At 40.5% G+C, this 27,929-nt stretch overlaps 1 protein-coding gene across 3 annotated transcripts in view; it reads right to left on the reverse strand.

Moving 5' to 3' along the window:
- CSRNP3 (cysteine and serine rich nuclear protein 3) overlaps positions 1-27,929 on the reverse strand; it is a 111,825-nt gene that overhangs the window by 17,217 nt on the left and 66,679 nt on the right. For all 3 annotated transcript variants that reach the window (XM_055717785.1, XM_055717786.1, XM_027810767.2), the window contains 2 exons: positions 17,604-17,774; positions 1,252-1,511 (listed from right to left, as the gene is read on the reverse strand). In XM_055717785.1, coding sequence (XP_055573760.1) covers positions 1,252-1,511; positions 17,604-17,774 — 431 coding nt within the window. The remainder of the gene's footprint in view (positions 1-1,251; positions 1,512-17,603; positions 17,775-27,929) is intronic.

Below are 27,929 nucleotides of genomic sequence, written 5' to 3' on the forward strand. Positions count from 1 at the left end.
TTTCCAACCTGTCCAAATATCCATCTTTAATTTGCCTTTGTCCTGAGCGGTTTTATGTTTGTTTTCATTATGACAGTTCAAATTGTATGAACTATTTAAAAATCTATTTAGCTATTCAAATAAAAAAAAACAATTAGAGGACTGAAAAAAGTAATTACAATAGTAATGGTCATACAAGCTTCATCAGGAGTTCAGACACAGAACTCATGAATGTAGCTCACTCCAAGGGAAATTGTGAAAGACTCTTCTTAAACTTGGAGGGTTCCAGTTGGCTCTGGACAACTGTAGCAGTATCTGAGACAGAGAGACAATATCAGAAAAGAGGCTGCGGAGCACAGCGGTAGGGTTACTATTCTAAATATTGTTCACTCTTAATGACAGGATTCATCTGAAAAAGAGCCCCAAACACACGTAACAGGCCATTACACAGGAAGTGTTTCATCCATTACAAAAATATTACAAAACCAGAAGTTCTGCTAACCATTTTAAAGAGGCAGAAGGGACAATTCCAAAAACACAATCCCCTTCTCTATTCTCCTCTACTCAAATACACAGCTTCTTACCTCTTCTATGCTGTATTTAAAAAGACAGCTTTCAAAACTGTAGCCAAAATTTGTTCCGACTAGCTAACTGATAGAGCTGGTTAATCTGACATTTCTTCTTTAACACGGACACCCTCTGGTGAAATATTAAAGACATGTAAAGATCATATAAATAAGTACACTGAAAAAAGAAAGTATTTTTAGTATTAGCTTCTTACTTTTTGCCAAATTTGCTCAAGCTGGCCAAGAAAATAAGCTGTTTCACTTCCTGTACTTAGGAACTTAGTACTTTCACCTCCAGTGCCCCTGTCTAACAGGGCACCATGTAAGGGCTCAGAGGACTCATTCTCTTCCCAGCAGTTCTAGACTTCTGCTGGACACCCTGTTCAAGGTTAACATCCCTCCCTTTCTGCCTGTGCTCTCCCCTCTGCAGAAAACAGAATAAACAACAGCCTCCCTGTAAAGGACTCTGAGGTGCACATTGATAAAAGCTACAACAGCACATGGCAATATCGAACAAAAATACATCTTCAGTAATATAAAAAAAAAAAAACAAAAACAAAAACGGAAAAATGCCAGTGTTTTGGTTGGAAACGGAGTTGACAGAAAGGAAATGGTTTTGCTTAACACACACATGCTGGGCCCACATAGCTCTGACACTGTTCATTCAAATAAATAGGGCAGGGATCAAAGTCTTGAACAATTTTACCTTCAGTTTTAGAGAATTTAGTTTTTCCTCCCTTAGATGCTCTCTTAACATCTCCCGGTGAAGCCTCTCCTGTTCCATGGCAAACTCTCCAAGTGTGTACTGGCGCACACTGTTGTGGCGAGTAGACATTCCCAGTGTGCTTCCTCCTTGGCTGGGAACACTGGTGAAGCCTTGCCTTCTCGTGAAGTAATACACAGTAACACAGTTAAAATGGACATTTTTTGTTCTCTTCCGCTTCTCTCTCTTCAGGATTGAAGAAGCTAGAACAGACAAGAATTACAGCATGAATGATAACTTGAAGTCAAAGCAAATTTGGTACTTGTGTAGTTCTATTTGCCTTAGCAATACCTGACTACGTACACACTGGAGTTCTGAGGTGTGCAATCTACGTAAGGAGGTTACATTAAAAATATTTACCATATATGCAAACCTAGAAGCCATGACAAACTGCTACAATCGTGAACACCGTTTGTCTACTTTAGAACAGAAATCCTTGGCCAGGACAGCTGTGTTTTTCCCATAGCATTATAAAAATGTTTTATTGCTGTACAAAGGAAGCAAATAAATCCCAGCAAAAGGAACTTCTTTCACAGTGCGGCTGACAGCCGTGAGAACAGCTGACCCAGTCTCTCACAGGTCTGTATACACTGTCGCTGTTCTGTCAGCAAGGCTTAGCTGTGGAGATCTGTAACTACATCTTCAAAGCACTGGAACACATTGGCACAAAAGATTCCTCTCTCTTATAATCTAAAATATGAGAAATTAGTGTTAGAAAAACTATAAAGTATGTTTAGTGTTTTCAGACTGTCTCAGAAATTCATACCATTGTCATCATCACAGAAAAACATAGGAACAATGCTGATTAACAATCAGATCCACTTCCTTTTTCCTTTACATTCATTCCTTTTCTTTTGCTGCCATCCACTGAATGCACGTGTGTGCATATATATATATTCTAATGTGTAGGGCTGTGACAAAAAGTTAAATCTAGTATTTCTAATTCTTTTCTGATTCCCCTCACACTTGTGCTCAGCTTTTTCTATACACACATGCAGTACCATATGAAATGGGTTTATTTAAAAAAAAAAAAATCCCAAATGTTAACTGTTAAATATTGTTCTCTTTCTACAGACATTTAGTAACTCCTTGCAGCGATACTGATCTATTGTTTCTCACTGTTAACACTGGTAAGCCTTTAGAGGGGAAAAAAAAGAGACACTAACATTCAAGAAAGACAGGAGACACTCCTTGATTTTTAAGACGAGCAGCCTGATTTACTTGATTTATTGCAAAATGGCAATAGGATTTGAGAATGTAGATAAATCATTGCTTTGCAGTTTACAGGCAACAATTGGGCAGGTATGAATGAGGGACCTAACTGCTAAAATCCTGGCAGTAAAATGATTTTAAAAGTGCCTGACCACTATCGAAAGACTTGGAACCATTCTATACAAGCAGTAAGAGCAACATGATGTACACTGCTAATCTAAAATTGCACCATCTCTAGAGACTGGAAGCATTTGACCTTCAGCCTTGGTTTAACAGGTCTGGTTTATTGTCAAAGTTAAACCATAGTTCATTCTCTAATCATCACAAATACAAACCCCCTAAACTTCTACATTTAGTTATTCAGTCCAAAAAAATAGCATGATCTACCCAACTATATGAAAAACAAGTATACTAGAAAATATAGCCCCGTAACAAAAATACAGACAGTATGTCCTAGTGACATGATCATAAAACTATTTGAGGCTGAGTAAAACCTTGAAATAGTGTTATTTTTCCTAAATACCGATAAGCAGCTAAAAGTATATTTTATTATATAAATAACACACACTTCTTCAGTTATACTGCAGGTATGTCAGATTATAAATACAAAACAGATAATAAGCTCAGGTCCTATATTCGCTTACATGCTCGCAGTAAAGGGTGTTCCAATAAAGGTGTAGGATGTACACAGAGGAATAATAGACAAATTCTGTTACATTAAACTTACATCCAAGTTTAAGCCAACCTCCCACCAACACAGCCTGTCAGAAAGCTTTACAGGAAGCTTTCAGTGGGGGAACAGGGTTATTTTGTTAGAAGAGTCCAGCTGAGAGGGATGTGTCAATTTTGCATGATATTAATATTGGTTTAACATACTGTTGTTTTTCATATATGCCACAATTTCAAAACAAAACTATCTTTAATAAAACCAAATTTTAAGGGTATGGAAGACAGGGTAGTTTTGATATTGTGATGTTCTCTTTCAATTTAGAGTGAAAGCAAATACTCTGAGTCAGAACCTTCCACTGCCTCTATTCCACACAGGAAAGTGCATATTTAAAAATCCTGCTTCTGCTGGAGAAGGCATCTAAACCATTCTGGGATGTATCCAATTTCTGATATAACAGCATTAGTGTTTACTGTCCATTATTTGGACCTCTATTTCGGAAGAAACATTGACAGCTACTGAAGGGCAAGTAGCTTTTTTTAGCATGTAATAGAACCAGCCACAAATGGAATAAGAGAGAAAACTACAGTAAATTATTAAAGGAAAGAAAAGACATAAGGTTAATCTTAGAAAAAAATCATATATATATATATGCGCTTCATGAGGGAACAGAAGGTAATTGTGCCTGTAAATCGCACAAGCTAGTGAAAAGCCTTTGAATCTCCATCTGAAAACTGCAGTACCTACCACACAAGGTCTACGTTGACAGTAATTTGGTTTATACCTTAGCTGTGGAACTCATGACATGGCTGCTTACTGGCAGGAATACCAAATGCTGGAATAAAAGTGCTTCCACTTTAAGTCTGACAATCTCTTTATGGAAGAGATACTACTTCCATAATATTTCTATATGCCTTTCTATACATAAATCAACCTTAAGTTTTATTTATGCACTACACACTAATATTAATAGTTAAATAAAGCTGGGCAGACAGCTCTGCAACCTAATTACTTCCGGCTGGAAAAAAAAAAGAATGTCATCTATGATAAAAACTGTGTTACATGAACGAGCTTTTCCACTATGTGGCTTTCTGGGGAGGGGTGGGGGTAGCCGTGTGTGTGCTGTCAAAAGTTAGAACATGAATTTCGTACAATGCCATAAGTTTATGCCTAAAAGTTTCATCAGCAGTCTCTCCCAGTAAGACTAGCTGACATCAGCTGATTTAAAGAACCCATTAATGCATTCCTTCAGCTTTTTTACGGTTCTTACCACTTTTACTAATTAAATTATCAATGCCACACTATCAAAGTTGCTTGGGTTTTTTTAATATATCACTGACAAAAATTGTCTTAAAATAGAATTAAGTTGAACTTTATGAAAATGCCGGCATACTGTAACTGCAACACCGCTAGCACTATAAATCCAGCACTACGCTACTGGACTGAAGACAGCATGACAGCTGATATAATTTGTTGTAAATGTCATTAAAGTTCATTATTTTATTTATTAACAATATAGTTCTGAGTGAGAGAAATTATAGGATAAACTGTGTAAGTAAACAAGCATGTAAACATTTAGAGCCCTCTGATTCTATGTGATTATTTTTTTCCTGAAATACATCCTGTCTTTTGGGTTTGCTTCTGTCTCACCCAAGAGCTCATGAAAGGGATGAGCTAAGGCTCTGTAACTCCATAGCCACCTCTTCTACATTGCTGCTAGGAAGTAGTCAGAATATCTTCCTATTTATAAGAATGTTGTTTACAAGAGCAGATCAGGCAGGAACTGCAGAAGATTACAGGATTTTATTTGATTACTCAAAAGCACAGATTAGAGCTGTCAGTGAGGGGACTGGAGAATTGCAATCACCTCAGTAACCAAGGACACAAAAGGAAGCACAGTCAGCACTGCAAAGGCATTATGTTCTTGCTCTACTATACTTAAAATCTCTGAGCAGAGGGCTGCCTTAATGTGACCTCAAAAAAGATTATTATTAGATACTGAATGGAAATGTTGAATATTTGCCAACATCAGGGACAAAGTGCTCTATAACTCATTCAGTCCTTTTGCTTCACACTAACCAGAACTCAGATTTTCAGATCATCTTATCAAGAGACAGAGACATGTGTTATTTTGCATGCACTGTACCTTAATAGTATGTGCAAATCAGTTGTATTTACTGTGAAGGACACTGCTTAACTCAAGACAGAGCAGAAGGACACGCAAAATACGTATTTTCTGATAAACTGGAAAGCATGAACATATGCCCAGACAAAATGTATTGACATTAATCAATTAGTAAACTTATTTTAGAATGAGGGATGCAGATTGTGCATGGCTTGCATGCCTTTTTCGCAGGAAACAAAAGCTCGTAACCTAAAAACGTATCCATAGAGAGTGTAAACACCACTTTTTCAGAAGAGATCTCGTAATGGCTTCCTTGCTTGGCCAGTCTCAAAGAAGTATTTACATGCCATCTGCCCGTGTAACAAGTGATATCAGTGAATGCCACTGTCATCTGTTCTGCATAAAAAGGGTGACACTGACTGCAGGCAGAGCCTGCTAGGCAGAGACGTGGGTTTTTAGCAGGTGCTGGACACACACTGCCAACAGGAACTAGAAGGTGGGGGGTTGAAAATGAATGCCACCACCTTGAGTCTAGCAGTTCATGGCAAATGAGGACGCCAGAGGGCATGGGAATATTTATCACCACCTAAAACTTTCCTGTGGATCACACAGGGTCTTTAACACATTTATATACTACAAGTCTGCTATGTTCCATGGAAGGAAAAAACATACTGCATTCTCATATATTTAAACAACTAATATAATTTTCAGTTCTGTGTTTCAAGATTATATGGAATTAAGTATTTTTGGCAGATACAGAAGTACTGTAATGCATAAAATATATCAGTTATCAGAGGGAAGGGTTATACTGCTAAGAACGTAATTACTGCTACAGAACTTTTTCTCAGAAAAGGTCACTATATCTGAACATGGTCTTCAGACATGGGTATCTTCAAACAGGACTGTCAGAATTCCTCATCTGAAATACCATCAACTGGGGAAATTTTGATTTTTGGCATTTGACATTTGAATGGCTCAGTTTCTGGGTTTAGCAGAGCAGAGCCCGAGTTAATAACCTGCTTGCAACTAGCCTGCTTCCTCATGACGTCAAGTCAGGTTCCACAAGCTTATCAGCTCCTCGCTGTGCAAAAGCAGCTGCTGCAGAATCAGGGCTGTGTCTGGACAGACATCCGTGCAGCATCCGTGCAGCACGCGGCCCGAGCTAACAGCCACAGCACAGGTCATCTGCACCACAGACCATTTATGGCAAATCTGGGAATTGTCTGTAAACAAAATTCCTAAAGGTGTGGCCAAAAGAATTAAAGGAAAACTTTTAATAGCAAACAATTGTTTAACCCAAGCATGGTTAATCCACCCTGGAAACAACCTGCTCTTTGTGCTTCCCCTTTTGCTCTCTTTGTTCATGATGTGCCTGCACAGATACACAGTAGGATGCATTTATTCATCTTTTTCTCAGTTATTAACCTCTCTTGTAACAATTCTCTTTATCCACAGCAGTTATACTTTATTTCATGACTACATATGGCATTTCTGCCACTTCCCTTTCTGCACAATTCCTGGCTTATGCACTTCTCTGGCTATTGAGCATACAGGGCATCTCCTAAAGTTTCCCAACTTCACCTGAACAGTGAGCCAGAGACCTGCAGAATGGTGCAATGCCTAAATGCTACAGAGCGAGTTCTTTTTGTTATAGCCCTGCAGTTGTCAGTATTTCAGTAAGGCCCTTTTTCAGGCATTGGCTGTAGTACAGAACAGAGATAACTGTTCAGCCGTCATTCAAGAAACTGAGGTTTCAGTGATTTATTCATAAGGCTGCACACTGACATGAAACAAGTTTTGTCACATCAAGACAACCTTTTCCTACACGTTACCACTCCCACACACCGCTACCTCTCCAAATTACACAGATTAAGGTTTGGCTCTAAGGCTGTCTTACCCAACCTGTAGTTTACTAGACATGGGAAGATCAATGGTCAAAAGATTAAAAATAGAATAAACACAAACATCATTATGATTATTCCCATAGGTGGTAAATTATACACATGGTTGAGGACCATCTCCTATACTGGGACACCAAGTCGTGACTGGTATGACCATCATTATTACAATGGTTGCAATTTAAAATGGCAACGTTTTACCTATCAAAACAAAAAGTAAAATTTTTATCATCCATTGGCTAACAGTAATGGCATACAAGATGGTTTTACCAGAAAGACTAAGTGTTCCTCAGATTTTTTTTAAGCTTATAGGTACCGGTTCAAGTGCATTAAATGGATTTTTCCAGACACAGCATGTCCCATATATCTGCATGAAACAGGAGGCCCCATTAATTCGTTTTTCAAAGATACTGTGAAAATAAACCTTTAAATTCAGAACTGAAAAAAGTATCAATATAAAAAAAAATACAGCAAACCTGAAAACAACAAGAGCCTTAAAAAATATAACTGTTCTGTAAAATAGCTTCCATGGCTCCTGTTCTTTCTTGCCAAGGCTGCTGTGTCACATAAATCTCCATCACCATGTTGGTTAATGGTAGAAGGGCAAATATTACGAATAGCAGTCCGGCAATAAAACTTCCCCGTCAGATTCATCCTGGCTAAAGTATGTTGTACAAAGTATTGATCTGTGCTAGAATTCTGTCACCAAACAAACACAGCAAGTGAGGAAATACTTTCTGGGTTTGGAAAAAGTCTCCTCAGCAGAGAAGGTAAGAAAAATGGGAGCCATTCAAGTCACGTGAGGTTAGAGAATAAAGAAGGGCCTTTGTTCGTCAACAGTGAATAAAAGAGAATGAAACAATTTACATGGCAGAAAAGTTTAAACACGTCAAGAGGAATGTATGAACAAACAAGGGTGAAGAAAGACGTGGCAATACACAGATTTATGACAAATCAAGTGTCAATATTTTTGTAATATATTTTAATATAACTAGAACACTACGGTTAGAGACTGTCTCCTTAGTGTTGTAGTTATATGGAAGAAACCACCAAGTCCTGGTGGTAAGTTAGTTTCAAATAATGGTTACCACCTCTTTATTCCTACCAACAGGCTCATAATTATAAGATTGTTTTCACTTGCCTTCTGATTTGCAAATAGAATTTACTTTCACTTTCAGTATTATTGGGAGACTGAAGAATTTTATTACTAGTTCATTTTCGACAGCTTATTCAAAGCTATGTATCAGCAGCTCTCTAACTTCTGAAACTGTGTGCTCTTCTTCCCTTTCCCTGTGCCGCACCAAGGTATTTTCAAAGCACCGAGTGGAAAGCTAGAAGTAGAAGAGATTCCTACTGACCTCTGCACGTGGGGGTGAGCTGTGTATCTGCTAGCCCTTCCCAGCCACAGGAGCCAAGCAAGCTAGGAAGTCCCCAGCCCAGAGAGGCGCAGAGGGAAGACACTGGTGGCTGCCACCTGCACCCAATATTGCCAGCCACTGCCTCCTCCCACAGATGGTATGAAGTCCTGAAGCTGCTTCTGGTGCCTTTTCCTTCTCCACCTCAAGCCGTATTTTCTGCTCTCTCCCCTGAGAGTGACCGTTATTTATCTATTTGTAAATTTGTGAAAAATTAAAGGCACAACCCCCCCAACTCTTTCCACATTTGAAAAATTCCCATTTTATCGTATTTATTCATATTATGTTTCTTGTGTGTTGATAACAGATGTCAACGTGTGCCCATCCCACTCCCAAATCCCAATAAAAGTAACTTTGCAAAGGGGAAAATCAATATTGACACTAGCAGTCCAGTGCATCCTAATGAGAACCATCCAAGTTGTATTTGTATATGAATAAATTGTAACTGATTAAATGGGTAAGGAACAGTAATGATGTGCTGGCAGGCTGAAACAAAGTTTTCCTGAATTGCTCTTGCATACATACAATGCATTATACAGCTGCACTTTTCCTTTGCACATCCTTGTTTTCCTCTGGACAGGGGAGCTACAGCAGTGTGAAGCCAGTGAAAGACAGAGCATTTCCTTCTGCGTGTTTAGTGGCCAAAACAGAACCCAAATCCCCCCATCTGGGAAGAGATCCTGCTCTGGCTGTATTTGTCTATGAAATGCAAAACCTGGTTCCTAACTTTAGAAAACCCTGATAGCAATGACATTTTAAGCCCGTCATGTTTTTCAAACATTTTTTACTGAGAAACTGGTAATTCTTTGACTACAAAATATAAATGATCTCAATTCTGGCTGAACTCCAAGACATAAGCACTTTCTTCTGCTGTCTCAGCTATTCTCCTGATGTCAGCAGAGACACATTAAAGTAAATGTGAACCGTATGGCTACCCGGCAGATTACTAGCACTCTTGCATCAATGAGGGCGAAGTAATTCATTGTCACCAGCGCAGAAATATTTGAGGCACATGAAAATTTCAAAAGGCTGGAAAAAACGTGTATGAAGCAGCCTTTTGGATTAAAGCTCTCCTAGACTGGAGGAAATGCTGCTTTTCTTCTACTCTACTACCCATTTCTCTGTTTTTCATATAGTCTTAGTGCCATATAAACCACCATGGAAGAAGCATTAACGACATTCTCCGCCTGTTCATGGCTTTGCCACGCAGTGTTGCATCACGTCTAACACCACAGAACAGCAAAGCCTAACTCATCATGGTAATCCAGGTCAAAACATCACTTACAAAAGCCAGCTCACTTGGCAATCTTCAGAGAAAACAAAAACTTGGGAAAAGGTCATATTCCAGAACTTGCTACTACCTCTGTTTCCTACCTCTCCTACGCCACTGCCTCCCAAAAGAGATTTTTCTGAGTCTCTGCACGCTAGATTTACAATTTTTAATCTCTTAATGACGAAACACTTTTCCCACATGCTGAAAATCCACATTAAGAGGAAATGCTGTGACATACAATATACCTTCCCAAGGAAACGTGGGCTTGAGAGCAGGGAGGTATTTTCCAAAATAAATTTGAACCTAAAAGTCTTGAAGGGAACTACATACTCAGGCATAAATTGAGCAGTGGAAACTGGACAGGACAAGGACAATGCTGTGGAACAGCAACACCTACCCTAGCAGCATTTCACCGCTCCATCCTTCTGGTACCTGCCTCTTGGGTAAAGTCAGAGCTAAATTCACCTCACAGGAGGGGCTCGATGGGAATGACTGCCTAATGCTAGATTTATGTCACATTTGAAAAGGTTTTTAAAAAATACTAGCTCACAGACAAATCTGACATGAACAGGAGAGGTTTTTCATTTGTACTTTAGTTAAACATTTTACCACACTCTCAGAGTTTTGTCTAAAATCTCACAGAAATGTCAAATTCTTGGGTCACAAGCTAACAGCTGGAATTGTACTGCTAAAATTTCAGTGAAAGCTTTAAGTTTACTTCCTCAGCACCCTCTATCTCCAGAACGCTTCTCTGTGGCATTCATCACACTAGCCTAGTTTCTCCATTCTGCAAATATAATCAGCCTGTGGGGAGAAGCGGAGACAGTTAACTGCTCTCTGCCTCACCATTTACTCTAAATGCCAGCTGCTGTTTCGTGGATGATTATTTCTGACCTTGGCCCCAGCTTCGAACAGTGTGAGAAGGAAAGCCGCTACCACGGATCCGTGCAGGAACATCCATGCATAGCAATCGTATTTGCTGAACTTGGGATCCTAAGACACTACAGGCAATCCTTTGTCCCACCTTATGGGTGACTTCTGTGAATAGCCATTTGATACAAACACAACTACCCATTCAGCCAGCCGTGACTTTGGATTTGCAAACATATTTTGCATATCTGTCATGATATCTTCAACATATCTTCAACAAAAGAAATGTTGTTTGTATGTTATCTAAGCCAACAACAAATCATATAAAGCAAAAACTGTCCATCTGTTTATATAGTATATGAAATGCAGTAATTTATAGGAGAGAAATTTTCAAAAATATAGAAATGGAATTAGTTGCAAAATCTTTCTAAAAAACCAGCAGGAGCCTGCCTCCTAACCCCTCTTCATATTTTTAAAAAACTCCCTCTACAGTAGTCATCATTCCAGATGAAAGACAGCAGGGGAGATCCTGCCATGGCATACCCTGCACTACATTTCACCGAATTCTCTGCATTTCTTGGGTTTTACTGCCCAGATGAGTCTTATTTTTGTCCCAGTTTCAGCTGGGGGGATAGAGTTATTTTTCTTCTTAGCAGCTGGTGCAGTGCCATGTTCTGGATTGGGTGTGAGAACAATGTTGATAACGCACTGATGGGTTTGGCTTTTGCTAAGTCATGTTTGTATCAAGTCAGGGACTTTTTGGTTTCTCAGGCCCCGCCAGCAAAAGGGCTGGAGGGACATGGGCAACTGGGAGGGGGCACAGCCAGGACGGCTGACCCCAACTAGCCAAAGGGATATTCCATACCATGGGACGTCATGCTCAGTATATAAACTGGGGGAAGAAGAAGGAAGGGGGGGGGACATCTGGCATTATGGCCTTTGTCCTCCCAGTAACCATTAGGCGTGATGGAGCCCGGCTTCCCTGGGGAAGGCTGAACACCTGCCTGCCCATGGGAAGCAGTGAATTTATTCCTTGGTTTGCTTTGCTTATGTGTGTGGCTTTTGCTTTACCTATTAGTGTCTTTATCTCAACGCACAAGTTTTCTCAGTTTTACTCTTCTGATCCTCTCTCCATCCCACTGTGAGGGGAGTGAGTGAGCAGCTGCGGGGTGCTTAGTCACCAGGTGGGGTTAAAACACAACGATTTTAAAATCAAAACCAAGACTCTCTCAACCTGTTCGCATTTCATAATGTGAATCAACAAAAAAACAATAAGAATGTATTCATCATTAAAAAGGAAACCCCAAGCCTGGTTGCAGGCAATATAAATAATTGCAAGACTCCATGAAAAGAGAATGCCTGCATTTAGCTACAACTTCTAAGTGTTTTCCCATAACAAGACAGCATCACTACATCTAACTAATTTAGATTTCTACCATTAACTAGAAATTAAACACACAGCTCAAGTTCAAAGCTCAGGTAATGCCTTGTGGTACTGACCTTCAGGTAAAGATAATTTAAGAGAAGCTAGACCTTCCTAAGGATTCCAAAGGATTTGGTAACGTCTCACAAGTTCTGCATGGCTACATAGCTGAGGCAATCTCAGTATTTTGCAACTCTTAGAATAGTCAAACAGTACTTCTAAGGGTTTATTGAAAGTGCAACAGGCATGTATCTGTGTTATCAAACTCCTTGTTATTTTTAACAGTAGAATCAAAAGATGGCAAGAACATTTAGACATCAAAGGCTTTTCTCAGAACCCTTACTGACCAGCCACGTTCATAATGAACTTAGGGCATCCAATACTCTTAAAAGATGGTAGCATTATTAGCAGAATGACAAGACCTATGGTTAGAGCTTGCTGCAGGATAACCTTGCCAATGACAACGATAATGTTAATAGCAAGATACAGATAATTGATGATGGCTATCAGCTAGTCTGTGCAATGGTTCCACCTCCTGTTGGTGAAGATCATCTTATCAGACAAGCTGGTGCTGGAGATTTCATCTGCCTCTGCAGGTGCAGAAGAGAAACCTCTGCAATAAAGGCATTACTCTGGAAGTTTCAGCTCCATTACACTGAAGCTGAAATGGCAGAGGAAAGCAGCAGCTCCTAAAAGCACGTTTCTTAAGAGATGCACTTGCGATTAACGTGGTATGGGGAGTTTTTACCAGCACCAAAAGTGCAAAAAACAGGACTTGATGAGGTCTTCCCAGGTCTTTCAATTGCACACCATTCTGCGACTTACATTTGGGTATTTTTCTTTGTCAGCAAAATAGATCAAGCATTCAGGGGCAGGCACCTCCCCAATGCAGGAAGAGTCCGCCACACCTGAGCTGGAGCATGGAAGCCAGCATCCCTCAGCACACACAACTGCAGGAACTGTCAGGGCATGGTACTGACATCCTGAATGGCAATTCCAAAGACAACTTGCTGTGAAGCTGATGAAACACAGCAGTGGGGTGCCCTAGCTCAACAGGGCAATTTAAAGGAGCTAAAATGGCATTGGGCACGCTCCCGCCCTGTATTCCGTGTACCCCTAAGGAAAAAGAAAGCAAATACTCTTAGTCCTAACTAATACTGTATATGCACACTTGGACTGCTACTTGAAGATGAACATCCCTCTTTCTGGTATGGAAAAGGAGCTGTGAAATGGGACAGGTACATGGACTGGTTAGTACCATGCTTTGGCGTCCACAAAGGTCAATCTGTGTTATGACTAATGAACGACCCGCTGAATCAACTGAAATGGCCTCAACAAACTGAGAAAAGTACATAAAAAGACAGTAGGGATTACACCTGCCAGTGGTAATGAAGGCACTCCATCACTATTTGATAAGATAATTAAAAATGTGCAGATGTATATACATACATACCTGACCAAGAAAATACTGCGTTTATTTATTTTTTGGTTACGAACCTGGTAAAAGTTACCTGTGCTTTATGGACTGTGATTTCATTTCCTGACTCAGAAAAAGACGCTTACATGGATGCATTGTTAAAGAAACTGCACTCACCCCCGTGTGGTAGTCACAATGGACAGCACTTAGGGATGTCTCAGTCATGTATTTTCTGCCATCACACAACAGGGTTTATTGTTGGGATCAAAGCTATCTTCTGGTAGTTCTGCCTCACCCAAATGATCCACAGCAGCTGTGTGCCTCATTTAGCTGGCAGGTTACACTGACCTTAAGGCTAATGGAGCAGGATAGCTGAAAGGTTCTTGTTTATCTCACCCAGTACACGTTGTTTCAAGGGTTGTGTAAATACTGAGATGCATCAGCTATTCTAGATAGATTTATACACAAACTGCCTGCTTGCTGAAGCGCTGAAAGTTGTAGCTACAAGTGATTGAAAACTTATCTCTTTGTCAGATCAATTAGAAAGGAAAATAAGACTTTAGAGGGCCACGTTAGGTTTTTTTAAAAAGCTCAGTTAAAGAATTAACATCCAGATCTTGGTGTTGACTACAGGTCACCCACAACTCCTACATTTCCAGTCACTAAAATGACAGTTAATGCTCAACTTCAGGTTTACTTATATGAAAACAGGCTGGAAGCAAGACAGTATGCAGGATGTGACAGCATCTCACAAAGGAGAAAAGAAAATGGTAAAAAGTGTCAGGAAATGGCTTAGGAAGATAACTTCCATCAAGGAGGTATTCAAGCATGTAACGGAGGCAAGGAATCTAGCTAGCCTTTCTTCTGCACTGGCTCTTTTCAGTGTGTTTACTGAAAAAGTCTCATAGGACTCTTCCTTCCCATATGCCCTTAAAAGTACAGATTCAAATATTCAATGTAGGAAAGCTCTTTTATGATGGGAGATGAATGTGTTTAAAGAATGAACAAAACACCTTTCAGTGTACACTGTTAACAGTTTTGTTACTGTACAACACATCTGCAGGTAGTTTTCAAGCAAGCATCACTCAGTAGCTCTGTTAAGACACCTGTATTCATGGAATATGAGCACTGACAATTTCCACGTATTCTGCTTTGACAAGACAGGGCTAAGTACTTCACCAGGATCAGTTCATATTTTATCACCTCCTAGAACTCAAAATATGCTTTTCCAAATAATACTGTTTTAAAAGATCTGCAAGTAAAAAAAATAGAGTATCTAAGTATGTGCAAAGAAAAGTGCTCCTGCCTTGAAAAGCATCCATCATACACAACTGATGTCAACCGATACCAAAATGAAAACAAATCCTGCGTGTATAAAAAATTTACTAGTTGTCCAATTAAAACATTCTTTCCAGAATCAAAGCACATGAAAACTTAGTAAAATCTACGAAGAAATATAAATCCAACCTCAACAAAAAAAACCCCTGCTTTTTTGCTGAGGTAGTCAGTTATCAAGCTAAAAACATCTTTCAGCGTTTGTCAAGTATCTTTACTCCTTTTATATTAAATATAAGCATGATTAATTTTTATTGCAAACACGTATTAACTTTTACTATCACACATCATCACCTTTTCAGGGAGAGTTGCTCTTAGATACAGCAGGTGTGCCTGAGGCTAGCTAAGTGATTTTCTAACACTGCTCAATTGGTGCATTTGATCATGTAAACATGTAAGTAACTGATGTGCTTCAACACTAAGAAAGAAAAAGGCGGCACAAAATCTCACTTGCAGCATTTTAACAATAAATTAACAAAATCTGACTTCCCCAGCAGGTGCAACATGGAGTGTCCTTGGTATAGTTACAAAATAATGATGCATACTGGAAGAGAGTCTGGATGCAAGATGCAAATCATTAGGTAGGGATAAAACCACCTTTCCATTCTATACTTCATCTGAGCATCAGGATCCTCTATTTTCTTACCAACAAAAAATTATCACGTTTATCAAGCAAGTATGCTGAACTACAATGACACTGAAAGATGCCATGTTCCAGTGGTACAGAAACTAGTCTCCAGAAGTCTATTCCTTGAGATTTGCCTATTCAAATGTAACACCAAGCAACTGTTCAATTCTTGCCTTCCCAAACCAGCCTTATATAACACTGGGATTATTCTGTGTTGATTACATGGAATTTAGGCTGCTGCTTCTATATTAAAGACAATACTTTTAAAAAAGTATTATCAATGCACATGCAATAATTTATTTCTGTATTGCCAATTGACACATGTATGTATTTTTTAAAAATGTAAAATATATGCGCGTGAGCATGTGCACAGATAAATGTTTATTGCTCTGGCCACAAGTATCCATAATATGTTGATGATAACACTGAAATGTACGTTTCCCTTACAGATCTAAGTTACTTATTGTGTCAACTACAATCAAAGCTTACTGTTACATGCATGCATTACAGCTTCCACGTTTCTCCCCTGAATTATGAGCTGCCTTTGTATTCACAGAACCATGAAATCACAGAATCATTTAGGTTGGAAAAGACCTTTAAGATCATCAAATCCAACTGTTAACCCAGTTGGATCCAAATCCACCACTAAACCATGTCCCTAAGCACCCCATCTTTACATTTCTTAAACACTTCCAGGAATGGTGATTCCACCACCTCCCCGGGCAGCCTGTTCCAATGCTCAAACATTCTATCCGTACATGCACAATAAAACTGCTGTCTTGATGTGGGTGGCAATGACTGATTCATGTGAAAGGACTGCTTTCAGTCTAGGCTGAATAATCATCTAAGTCGTTAAACAGATGCAAAGTTAGAAGATCAGCATGCAGATAATATTGTCATCAAGCTATTTCTTAATACTACCAAAGAGATTCCCTGGGTCACTTACCCCTTTGTGACATTTCAATAAAACTGGTTCCCTTACTACTACTACATCTTAAATATAATATACCACATCAAGATTGTTAGATGTAAACACATTTGAAAAATTAATGCCTGTGTAACCCTTTGCATAGGAATGTTTCATACTAAAGCAAAGAGGATTCAGATCCGCACATCCAAACCCTAGCTCAAACTGCACAGCAGCGTTAGGTAGATGAATCAGTTACAAGAACATTCATATCACATGCTACAAACATGATTTCTAGTCACAATCTGAACCACATAGTTATAAAGATCACGTTGTGTACGGGCAGTGACGAGGAGCCTCACCCACAGTCTTAAGAGAACAGCCTTACAGCCACTAACTCCAGTGGTGAGGGCTATACTCAAGAGCCGAGGGAGGCAAACCCCTGCTTCTTAAAACATGCTGTTCACTCTTAACAGTATAACCACATAAAACAAATACCGTAAACTACAAATGGTAAATGCATTCTTCCCAGATATATACATTTCACGCAGAGCTCTGCTTACTTAAAACCAAATTCTTATTTGTACACCAAACCATTGCCCGGTATTAGAGACACCCTCCCCTACATGAAGAATAGAAACTATTGCAATAATGTGTCCCACGCACATTATTGCACAATTCCAAATAAAAGAAAGCTTATTTTCATTGGAGAAGAACTCTCACCAACTCAATACTGCAGATAGATGACAGTTGCACTACACTTACCTAAGGAAATTAAACACACTCAACTAAAGCACCTTCCCTGCAGCACCTGTTTGAAATACCCTAAGCACAACTCCCAGAGTTAACTACAAACAGCTACATAATTCACACAGCAGGATAGGTAGGGTCTTCCAAGTGAAATCAAATTTTTAAAATGACAAATAGTCTTATATAGTTCACAAGAAGGCAAAAGAGTGCAAGTTTGCTAAGTCATTTTCAGCAAGTCCCAAACTGAACACCACAGAGAGTCCATTTTATCATCTGTTCAATTTAAAATCATCATGTTTATCTAACCATAAATTTTATTTTATTTTATTTTGAGGAACGGAAAGAATTCTCCAGATACACAACTTTAGTACTTACGGGTAAAATGATTAGAAGTGGATGGATTGACACTATCACCACTGTCAGCACTTTCACTGCTAGAAATGTCATCATCCGATTCCCGCACGGAGGAGCAAGGTGAGGAGCCATCAACTTCTTCAAACTTCCTCTTTAAAATTCCACTCATCGCTGCAATGCTGTCACATGCACCTGCAACAGGAACAGAGGCAATGAGGCACTGAAACATCGAACTGTAGAATATGCAGTCATAACCTCCAAAGGCGTTTTTACTTAGAAGTACCATTAAGTTGCCACTTCCAGTCTTCACTAAACATTTAGTATGAAATGAGATATAATTAATTAGGAGACAGTGAAGCCACAGGAAAGGAAAAACCCGTGGCAAGTCTAACTTGACATGTATGGAGATGGCTATTTCACTAAAACAATGTGTAACAGATTGCTTTCAGGGAGTATTTTTCCCATTTTGATGTCAAAGGCATCCCTGATGGCTAGGTTATGTTGTGAAACTTCAAACAAGGAAAAAAAGGGACTTTTGAAACGCCCGCATTTGGTCCCTTCCTTGGCTGCCACAGCAAGAAGGAATGCTCACAATCAGGGATGAAATTAAGTAAGAAGAAATCAAGAACACTACAGTTCCCATTGCCAAATACATGACATCTATTCAGTGTTCACATCACCCCTGTAAGACATCCATCTGACAATTCCAGTACTACACACAGATAAAGAGACAATGAAGCCACAAAGACCATATATGTTTTAGTGCTCAATAAATGCCTGGAATTCAGAAATTCCCCACCCCGTTCAGAGACCCAGTTGCCTCTCAAACTCCCTCCTTCCCATGTTAAGAAACAGGATGCCTAATATATTCCTGAAGTTGAGCAGAAGATTATAAAGCAAAGTATTCAAGCAGAAATTTAGCAGCAGAGGTAGAAATGTAACATGAACTGCACATAATCAAAGAAAAATCCCCTTAAATAACTGGGGAGAGTTCAAGAACAACTGGATCTTGCTCAGAGGACACGCAGCTACCACCATGCCACCCGCAGCACTTCACAGGCCAGCAGCACTGATACCTACCCAGGCAAAAAGTCTGTCCAGTATTGATGACGTGCTGGACTTGCCCAGGAGGACACACAGCCTAGCACTACAGACTTACCACAGGCTTCTGCCAAATCCCACTGAACTCCAGAAAAAAAGAAAGGAAAAGGAATGTACATTCCTCACTGAAACAGAACTTCTTAAATCCCTGCAGCTACCTTTAGGACTCATTAATTCTGAGCCTGCTGCATTCTGCTCCATCTAGGAAGCTGCACTAGATAACCTCCAGAGACTCCTTCCAACCAACATTTCTATGGTTATATGTTTTAAAAAACCATAAATCTGTCAGGAAGCTAACATATGCTAGGCTAAATGGCTACTAGTAAGGATGACAAGGTTAAGGCAGAGACTCCAGCACTGGCCATACTGTTTAACAATTAGCACATTTCAGAGTTTTGGCCCAGGCCACCTGGCACTCTCCTTGATAACACAAGATGAAGCAGGTGCCAGAACCATTCCTAGCAGGCAGCCAGGATGACGGCACTGGGGTTCTGCAGAGGGCTGACAGCTTAGCCACTGTGGACAAGAACCATACCCTGCCACCTGGCAGCACAAGCCAGAGAACACTGTCCTTAGCCTGCATCTTTTTTTATCTCTTGAATTAATACAGAGGTAGTCTCAGTGATGTAGCTGCTATGTTCTGACCCTGTAAGCACAGCACTTCAGCAGATCCTCTGGTATCTTTGCTCACACCTGGTCTAGTACCAAGTCGTTTCAATGTCTCCCATGCATCCTACAGTTCCCTTCAAGCTCCAACACCAGTTTCCCTCCTGGAAAAAAACAAAACAACAGTGTGAAGAGGTTTGCAACCAACTTTGGCTTGATATGAAGCTTGAACAGTATAAGGGTAGGTATATGAAGCTGAGAGAAAAAAACGCAGCAATTAAAAACCTGATAGGCTCACCAGGTTACAGAGTCCATAGGACTAATTTAAAATTATAATTCAGAAAACACTGAAGTCTCTCTATAGGAAATCCCAGGACTGAGGTGGCAAAGAATTCATGGTTTCATCCCAGCACAACAGAAATTTAGTTCTAATTACTTCGTTTGCTTTGCTGACAAAGCATCTTACATTGTCTGCCAGCTCCTAAGCACAGCAGGAGGGAGTCATGGCCAAGTTTAAACTTGCCTTTGGAAGTCAAAACTAGAAATTATGGATACATTATACAACATTTTTATGGTATTATTTAATTACAAGGACTAGAACAGAAGTTTTACAATAAGGGAATTCATTCACCTCTTAGAAAGCAAAAGCTCTGAGAAGCACATACATGATTGCACCAAGTTTAATATCCTGTTTCCAGCAGTAGTCACGATTTAACGCCTCAGTGGAAGGCAATGGGATGAGAAATCCAGCCACAACTACTGCAGATACATGGCTATGCTTCCTCATCCTTGCAGTCAATTTCCCCTAAGCACAAGGCTGAAATGTTGCTATATGACAGTGCACAGTCTCTTCTAAATTCATCTGACTTGCTCTCCTGAGGCAACAAGTTTCATTATTAGTTTGCTGGGGGGCAAACCCACAACAAAACACATCTCCCAAAACTACAGCCACAGACATTTCAAAATCACAGCCGTTTGTCTTTACGGTATTTTGGACAGCGAACAGCAGCAGAAATGCTCCGGTGTCTAGCAGCCTGGTGAACGGGATAGAACTCCACACATAAAAGTACTCCCCACAAAGTGAAATAGCTGAAGAGAAGTCACTGAGGTCTTGCTGTTTTACAGTGATGTTCCCATTTCAGTCGCCAACAGCGATTATATTCCAAGGGAGGTGCAGGGCATCTGCTGATCCTGTATGGAATTAGGAAATGCCTTTATACTTGTGGAGGTGTGCAGGGGGAGAATGGTGACAGAGATGCAAATGGAACTGCGGCACCAAGCTACTCATCCCAGAACTGAGGAGTCTGCTTAACTGCTGCAGCTTCCGAAAGCACCCGCCATGTTACTGCCGACGCTCTGCTCACCGCTGTGCAACCCCTACGAGCCACCTCTGGGGAACTCCTCAGAGCAGCAGAGCCTCTTGCTGACGCTATTCCACTTTTAATGTGGTAACTGAAGTGTTGATCAGTGAGAACAAGGACGAGAAAGCGAGCAAAAAACTGTGCAGGTCTCAACACACTTGTGCACTCGGTTACTATTCAAACAGATTCTTCCCAATTCTGAGTTAACGATTCCCAGAACAAGACATGGATTCCCGTCAGAAGGTATCCAGCTCTCGAGAGTAACATACAGGGAGCACTGGTCCCCAATACAGCTGCCCTGAGACTGCTCTGGGAACCGCTGCCGGATCGCCTAGGGCCAGAAGCAAAAGCAGGAGGAGTGATGTGCAGTCTCGGCAGGTGCACATCACCACGTCGCAGTGACACCTGCTCAGCCCAGCCCCTGCAAGGGGACATGGCTGATTACTGCTTGTTGAATGAGAAACAGCTGCTTTCAACCAAGAAACCAGTATCTCACTAAATGCCTCCAATGCCTTTGACTGGTCCTCAGATCAAAACCCCTTTCCTTGAAGGCTCTCCCCATCTGTCACCGAACTGTCTTCTTCAAAGGCACGCGAGCTTTTTCAGGGTCTCGCTTTCTCACTTTGAAGTTCCCCTAGTACAAAGGCCACTTCTGCATACACCCAGAAGTTAGAGGTATGAGATGCCTGAATAACTTCAAGTCCAGGTCTCCCTGGGTGCCTGCAACTTGGTGTCCTTCCAAGCAAGGTGCCCAAGAACAAAGGGAAAGGGAGTATGAGTGCAGAGCATGTTGAGAAGGAACAGGGGCAGAAAGGCTGGGCCAGGCCCAAACCCACGAGGGACTGTTTATGTACCTGAAGGCTGATAAATACAGCACAGCACCTGGCACGCTACCTGCGCACACCCGCTCCGGGTTGTGAATCTTGGCATTATTCTCTATGCAGTGGGATGGTCCCCACCTAGGCAAATGACTCGGGTGCTCGCACTAAGCTATAGCTTGGCAGCAGCAATTACCTACCGAACAACAGCTTCAGCTCCCCAGAATCGTGGTGGGTTCCTTAGCTGTTAAACTACTGCGTCCGTTAACAGGAAACCCATTCAGCAGCAGACCTTTACAAGACAGATGTTTTAAGAGTGACCTATGCTCTGTTCTTGAAAGGGAAGGTTTACGTGCCTGCCTTCAGGGATGGGCACTGGACCGTGGCTGTGGAGCACAGGGAGCTCCTGCAGCAAAGAGCCGAGCGGTGGTTCTGTGCTGAAGGGTAACCACGCGGACGCTGGGGATTAAAACATCTAACCTCTAATTCCCTTGCTTCTTATTTCATTAAGGAGACGTGACTTGGGGACTACTCCCGAAACGAGCACAGCCCACCCTCACTACAAGAAGTGTTTCTGTTCAGAGTCACTGCAAGGACAGGGTATTGTACAGCCGTGCCGACACTGCTAGGAAACACGCTCCTCCCTGCAGTATGTCACTGGGCCTCAGCATCAGTAAATGAGCTCTGCTGGCACTGTAATTTTGCCTTGCCTTCAAACACAATGGGATTCTGATCAATTCTAAAGCACTTTAAAAGGAAATGTTTGAAAAACAAAGCAGATGTATTAAATAATAGGATCTCCAGGGGAATCACAGCTTGGCCTGTTCACTTTCAAAATTCTTTTTCTGAACATTAATCCCTCTCCCCTTCAATAAAAGGCAATCGGATTCCTTTAGTTTATGTTCTGGCCACCTTAAAATCAACTCAGCTCCCTTAACACCCTTAATTACATCTTTAAAACATTGAGTTTGCATATCATAGCTAACGTAATGTCAAAATTACAATTTAAATATTTAGTCAGAACTTCCCTATGAGGAAATAAACCTCGTACTACACAATGCTTGCTTCAACTGAGAAAGCATTAACACTTGGAATTACAGTGACACGGTATTCGGTTGTAAGACCACACACTTTCTTTCAAAAATATTTCCAGCCATTATGACTTCAAATGCAGAGAAAGCGAAGTGAAAGTGTCAACAACGAGATTGCCAAAGGGATGGACAAAAGAAACGGCTACACCAATTTAAATGGCTAAATAAATAGAGGCTAAAAGTCAAGTCAAGGGTAAATATATAAATTTATACTGCCTCTGGCAGGAATCAATTATGCTGGCTATACTGACCTCTAAATACATTCTTCTGGAAAGGGGAACACTCTTATTCTCTTCACTTTTTGCTCATTTTCTCTCATCTCCTTTGAAAATTTCATAGATACCTTCATTTATGTTTAAACTTGGCAAAAATATTTTCAAAGTGGAAAGAGATAAACTGTTTTATCTGTGTTAAAAAATAATGATGATTAAAAAAAATCTTGCAATTACAGTGGTTGAAAATCAGTCTCACTCCCACGAACTTTAAGGAAAACACTTGACATTTTTAGGGGAGACGTCTCTCAAATGTCAAAGTTGTGCCTAAACACATGAAATTTTACCTAAATTACTCAGTTTGAGAATGACAATACTGACTGAACAACAGCACAGTGGAAGAGGTATAACTGGAGAGAGGAAAAAAGATCAGAGGGGATCAAAGCAAAAGGTTATAAAAAAAGTCCTTTCCTACAGAAGTTGGACTGAGCTGAAAATGCTGAGTTTCAAATTTCCTTCACTGTTTAAGAGAAATATAAATGAAGCAGCAAAGCCATGCACTGTCATGATCACTGGAGGCCAGATACAAAGAAGGTAAACAAAGCAGACATAAAAAAATACAGGAGTCCTCAAAGCTGAACGTTACCATGCAGCAGGTATTCATCTATGTTACATATCTGAACATACCGCTGAGGATTTGCATTAGCTCTGCTCACTTTGAACAAGCCAGCACAATCAGCAGAACCAGATCAGTTGTACTAATATACCCAGCTTCCCAGTAGATCTAATTTGTGAAGCAGAATGCTGCCCTAATACAGTTAAGACCATTTGCAGTACACTTGTGAAATATATTCCTAGCTTCAACAGGCGTTTCTGAAGTATGAATATACATTGCTTTGGATAGCAAAATAAATACACAGTAAAGGGTCACATGATGGCAAAATTTATGGTGTTTGCCAATTACTCATTGCTTAGCTCTGCAAATGTTGCTCTTCTGACATAGGTTTTCTTTTGTCATACACTGATAAAATTTAATTATGTACACACATTTAATGTAGATGTTTAATATGCCTTAACAAATATTATTATTAAGAATTCATCACATTGGTAGCATGAAAAATTGTCTTAGCTTATTATGCACTAAACCCTGAGATATTCAAGAACTGCCTGTGCGCAGCCAGCAGCCATTTGTGTTTTAGTATCGCTGCAGCGTTATACAATAGGCATGCTCAGCACGTTCCCTAATGGAGACTGTTTCAACTTTCCTTAATTCAGTGTTCAAATTCCAGCTTGGCAGATGATTTTGTCCAACCCGATGCCTTTGTCTTGTCACATCCATCCAAGAAAAGGCACAGCTGCAGGAATACCTTCTCCTGTGCAAGCACTGACACAGATCTGGGATCTCCAGGAGCCTCCAGGTTTGCAGTGAGGGAGAACACAGAAACTGGTGTGGAGCCCCTGATACCACAATAGTCATCCAACTTCAATAACAAGTCATTTAAAACTTATGCTATGAGCTTGGTTCTTTGCAGCTTGTTTTTTGGTTGCAGCTGACAAGCAACCAATCAAAAGATTTTGGGTTGATGAGCTTTTTATTTTTTCCTTTTTCTTTTTTTAAACATCAAAAGCACAAAAAACTTGGTTTCATCTTTCTAATAAATAGTAAAATTAGAAAGAACATCATTAAGCCAGTTCTCTAATAACTTCATAGGGCTGTGAGCATTTTTAAGGCACCAGATAAATATCTGGCACGGCTATTAGCAGCAACTTAGTGATAGACTGGCATCTCTAGTAGCCCAAAACACAACTTGAAGAGGTTGCTCTGTGGCTTTTTCTGCTGGGAAGCGGAAAGAAAATGGTAGAAACTAAACAGCAGCTCAAAAATACCAAAAACCCTACTATTTTCTTCAGCAGAAATATTTGAGGAAGAGTATATGAAACAAGCCCATATTAACAAAAAGAATTCTGGTCAGCAGGAGCCAACATTCCATTGCCACCAATGAAATAAATCCAGCTCCATGCCATGAGCATAGAATCATGACTTCATTCAAGGCTTGGCCTCAAGTGAAGCCAAAGTTAGTAAAAAGATGTTTAAGTGCATCTTTCTCCCTGGAGAACAGAGTCAATAAAACTATTCGTACTGGAAAATATAAATTATTAATATCTACTGGAAGGCTGTGATGTTTTGAAACTACTATCTTCAAAAATAGCTTTATGGCTGTAATAATTCAAGCTTTCTATCTAAATCAAGCACAATGTACAACCAACCTGTAATGTTACAACCTGCAGGTTTAATGCACACCCAAGACAGTCCTAAGTAGGCATTCAGGCCAACAAAAAACGGCACTTAAACCTTAAAGATGACAAATTAGTATTTGTTTCTATTTGCTTTTTGAGTTTTCACCATAGATGGTATAACTATTCAACCAAAAAAAACAGTATGTTTGTTTAAAAAACCCTGGAGATTTTTAGCAATATCATTATTTCAACAATAAACACTGATGTGGGAAATTCACAAAAAAAAACCCAAAAACCCATAACACACACAACAAATTACTACATGCAGAAAATAGTGAATTTATACAATACCACAACTGATAAGATTCCTCCTGCCACTGACACATATGAGCAGTGTTGATAATTCACCTTCTCTTTTAATAACAGCACAAGGTAAAAATAAGTTACTCAGTTATCACCTAGAAAATACAGGTAGAATTTAATTTGAAGTTTACCAAAAAAAAAAAATTCTGAGAAACCAACAGAACTTGATTCTTTATGGATTTGCTTCTTCTGGATGGACTACCTGAGGCACAGTAGGGGGTCTGGTTCACTGATGCTCCATCCCTGGGTCACAGTGTTTAAGCATTTCTCTGTGTGGTTACTCTGATAACTGGGGATTTAGTCACAATAATTTTTTTTGTTTTTTTACTGGTGTGAACTAACAGTCTCTCTTTTCTACCTTACCACCCATTTGCACAATACTTGAAGAAGATCTACTATTTTTCTTTCAAGCTCAGCTGAAACGGGCTAAAAAAACCAAGGAAGAGACGATAGATGTATCAAACCACATAACAGGCACAGAGAAGTCATAAGTGCCTCGGCCTAATTTCCTTAAGAAATCAGTCAAAAAGATCAGCTACACTAAGATTTCAAATTCCCAAAGTTAGTTACCACAGCATCACAGAATGAGATGGTTTTTGTGAAGACAAAACATGCATAACCAATAAACTAAAATGCTCCTCTGCAAGCCAGCATCCTCCTCACTAATTTCAATAACTGACAACCTCAAAAGGTAGGATTTTTAAAGCGCGTATTCACAGCCAATCTTTGCAACAGTCACGTCACACTTTTGGCCAGCAAAAATTACACGTAGGTCCTTACTCACCTGTGCACATGCACCTTCATAAACCCGACACAAAGGCACACATAGGAAGGGTATATGGTGTTACCACAACATGAATATGTAAAGCTACAGACCACAGTAATACTGGCCTAAAATTAGATCCCAACTGCACTGGAATTGTACGTTGACTCTCTTAATTTTTTTGTAAGACTAAAGAAAATCTGGAGTTTATGGCTGCAGTGACTTGGCATCATAATAAACATGCCTAAAAATCCCTTTCCATTCACTTTGTAATTCAAAGCTGAAAACTCTTCCAGAACGCTGACAGAAGAGCTGCAGGTCTAATAATAAGTATGTACCCATTCAATTCCCAAGGCACTCCTGTCACCAGGACAGTGATGAATAGAAACCAAGCCGCTAGCCCATTCCCACAGCACGGCCTGACTTGGAAGCACCTTATGACCGTTCAACGACACCTCAGCCGGAGGACTCTGCTGGGACAAAATTAATTATCTGCCCTACACTCTCCTGAAAAGCACTGCTGTGAAGGTATGTGGCTTACACTTCTAATCTGAGATATTCTATTTTATTCAATATATTTTATGATATTCTGCTTTATGAAATCTCTGGTGATTCTGTGATTTCCGGGGGAGCCAAAATGAGAGGGTTAAGACTCTGCAATTTTCACTTTTCCATTTTATTGTTAAAAGATGTTTGTTTAGAAATAAGAGCCTGTGAGAAGGGCATAAGGGTAAACAACTGAGTGACTTAATTGAAAGCTACAAAGTTGAACCTTGAGCGACTCTGAAAGTGAATGGTTCAATAAAGACTCTGGTGCTACAAGAAAGCAGAGCCACGGTGGCTCTGCAAGCACTCCAAGCCCCCCCAGAGCCGTGGGGTTACCCTCCGCCCCCCATAATAGAACGCTTGAAGACAAAAATATTTGCTGGAGAATAGCCTGCTCAGCTGTCACAGTTCACGCTGGAAGTAAAGAGCACTATCATTTGCTGTCCAGACTGAAAACAATGAATAAATTACATTTTGTGGCTTTCAACATTTTTTTGTTTACCCTTTCACCCCCACACAAGTGGTATTTACTGGAGATTGCCATCACTTAGGCAGTACAACTGAAAACATCTGCAAACCAGCTTAGCTTTTTAACATACTACATTAAAAGGAGACTTTGTTCAATTATAATAAAGAACAGATTTTCAATCACTGAGAAGTTCATTACAAAATTCAGATCCCTAGTCAAAAAAAACCCAACCTCCTCCTGAAGCCACCACCACGTCAGCCTATTTCACCCTCCCCAGGAGCACCACTAGCCAGCCGCTCGCCAGGTGGGAGATGCCCAGGGGCAGGGCGGAGCCCTGTGCCCCCCCCCAGGGGCAGCCCTCCTCCCCGTGCTGCGACCCCCAGCTGGGAGAAGGGCCCCCCTGTCCCCCCACAGCCCGGTGGTCTGTGCCAGCAGCTGCAGAGGCACCACAGCAGCCCCCGCTGCTTTACACAGACAGCACTTTTATCGGAGGGGCTGCGGCCCCCAGGACCAGCTTTAGACCAGCCAGCGCAGGCACGGACACCAGAATAGCCACAGCAGCACAGTGCTCAACACAGACCGATTTATCCTGATTCACAGCACAGATGAAAAACACGACTTATTTACAGGCAAGCACAGAAATGATTTACCAGTATGAGATAAATAAATGTAACGTGACCCCAAATTCCCCTCACTACCCTCGAAGGGGCAGCACGCTAATGAAAGGTACAACTACCACGGAGGTTTATTTACTCTGCAGCCTTACCCTACATAACAGT

The sequence above is a fragment of the Falco cherrug genome, chromosome 8 (assembly GCF_023634085.1).
Source record: "Falco cherrug isolate bFalChe1 chromosome 8, bFalChe1.pri, whole genome shotgun sequence".
In the NCBI taxonomy this organism is placed as follows: Eukaryota; Metazoa; Chordata; class Aves; order Falconiformes; family Falconidae; genus Falco; species Falco cherrug.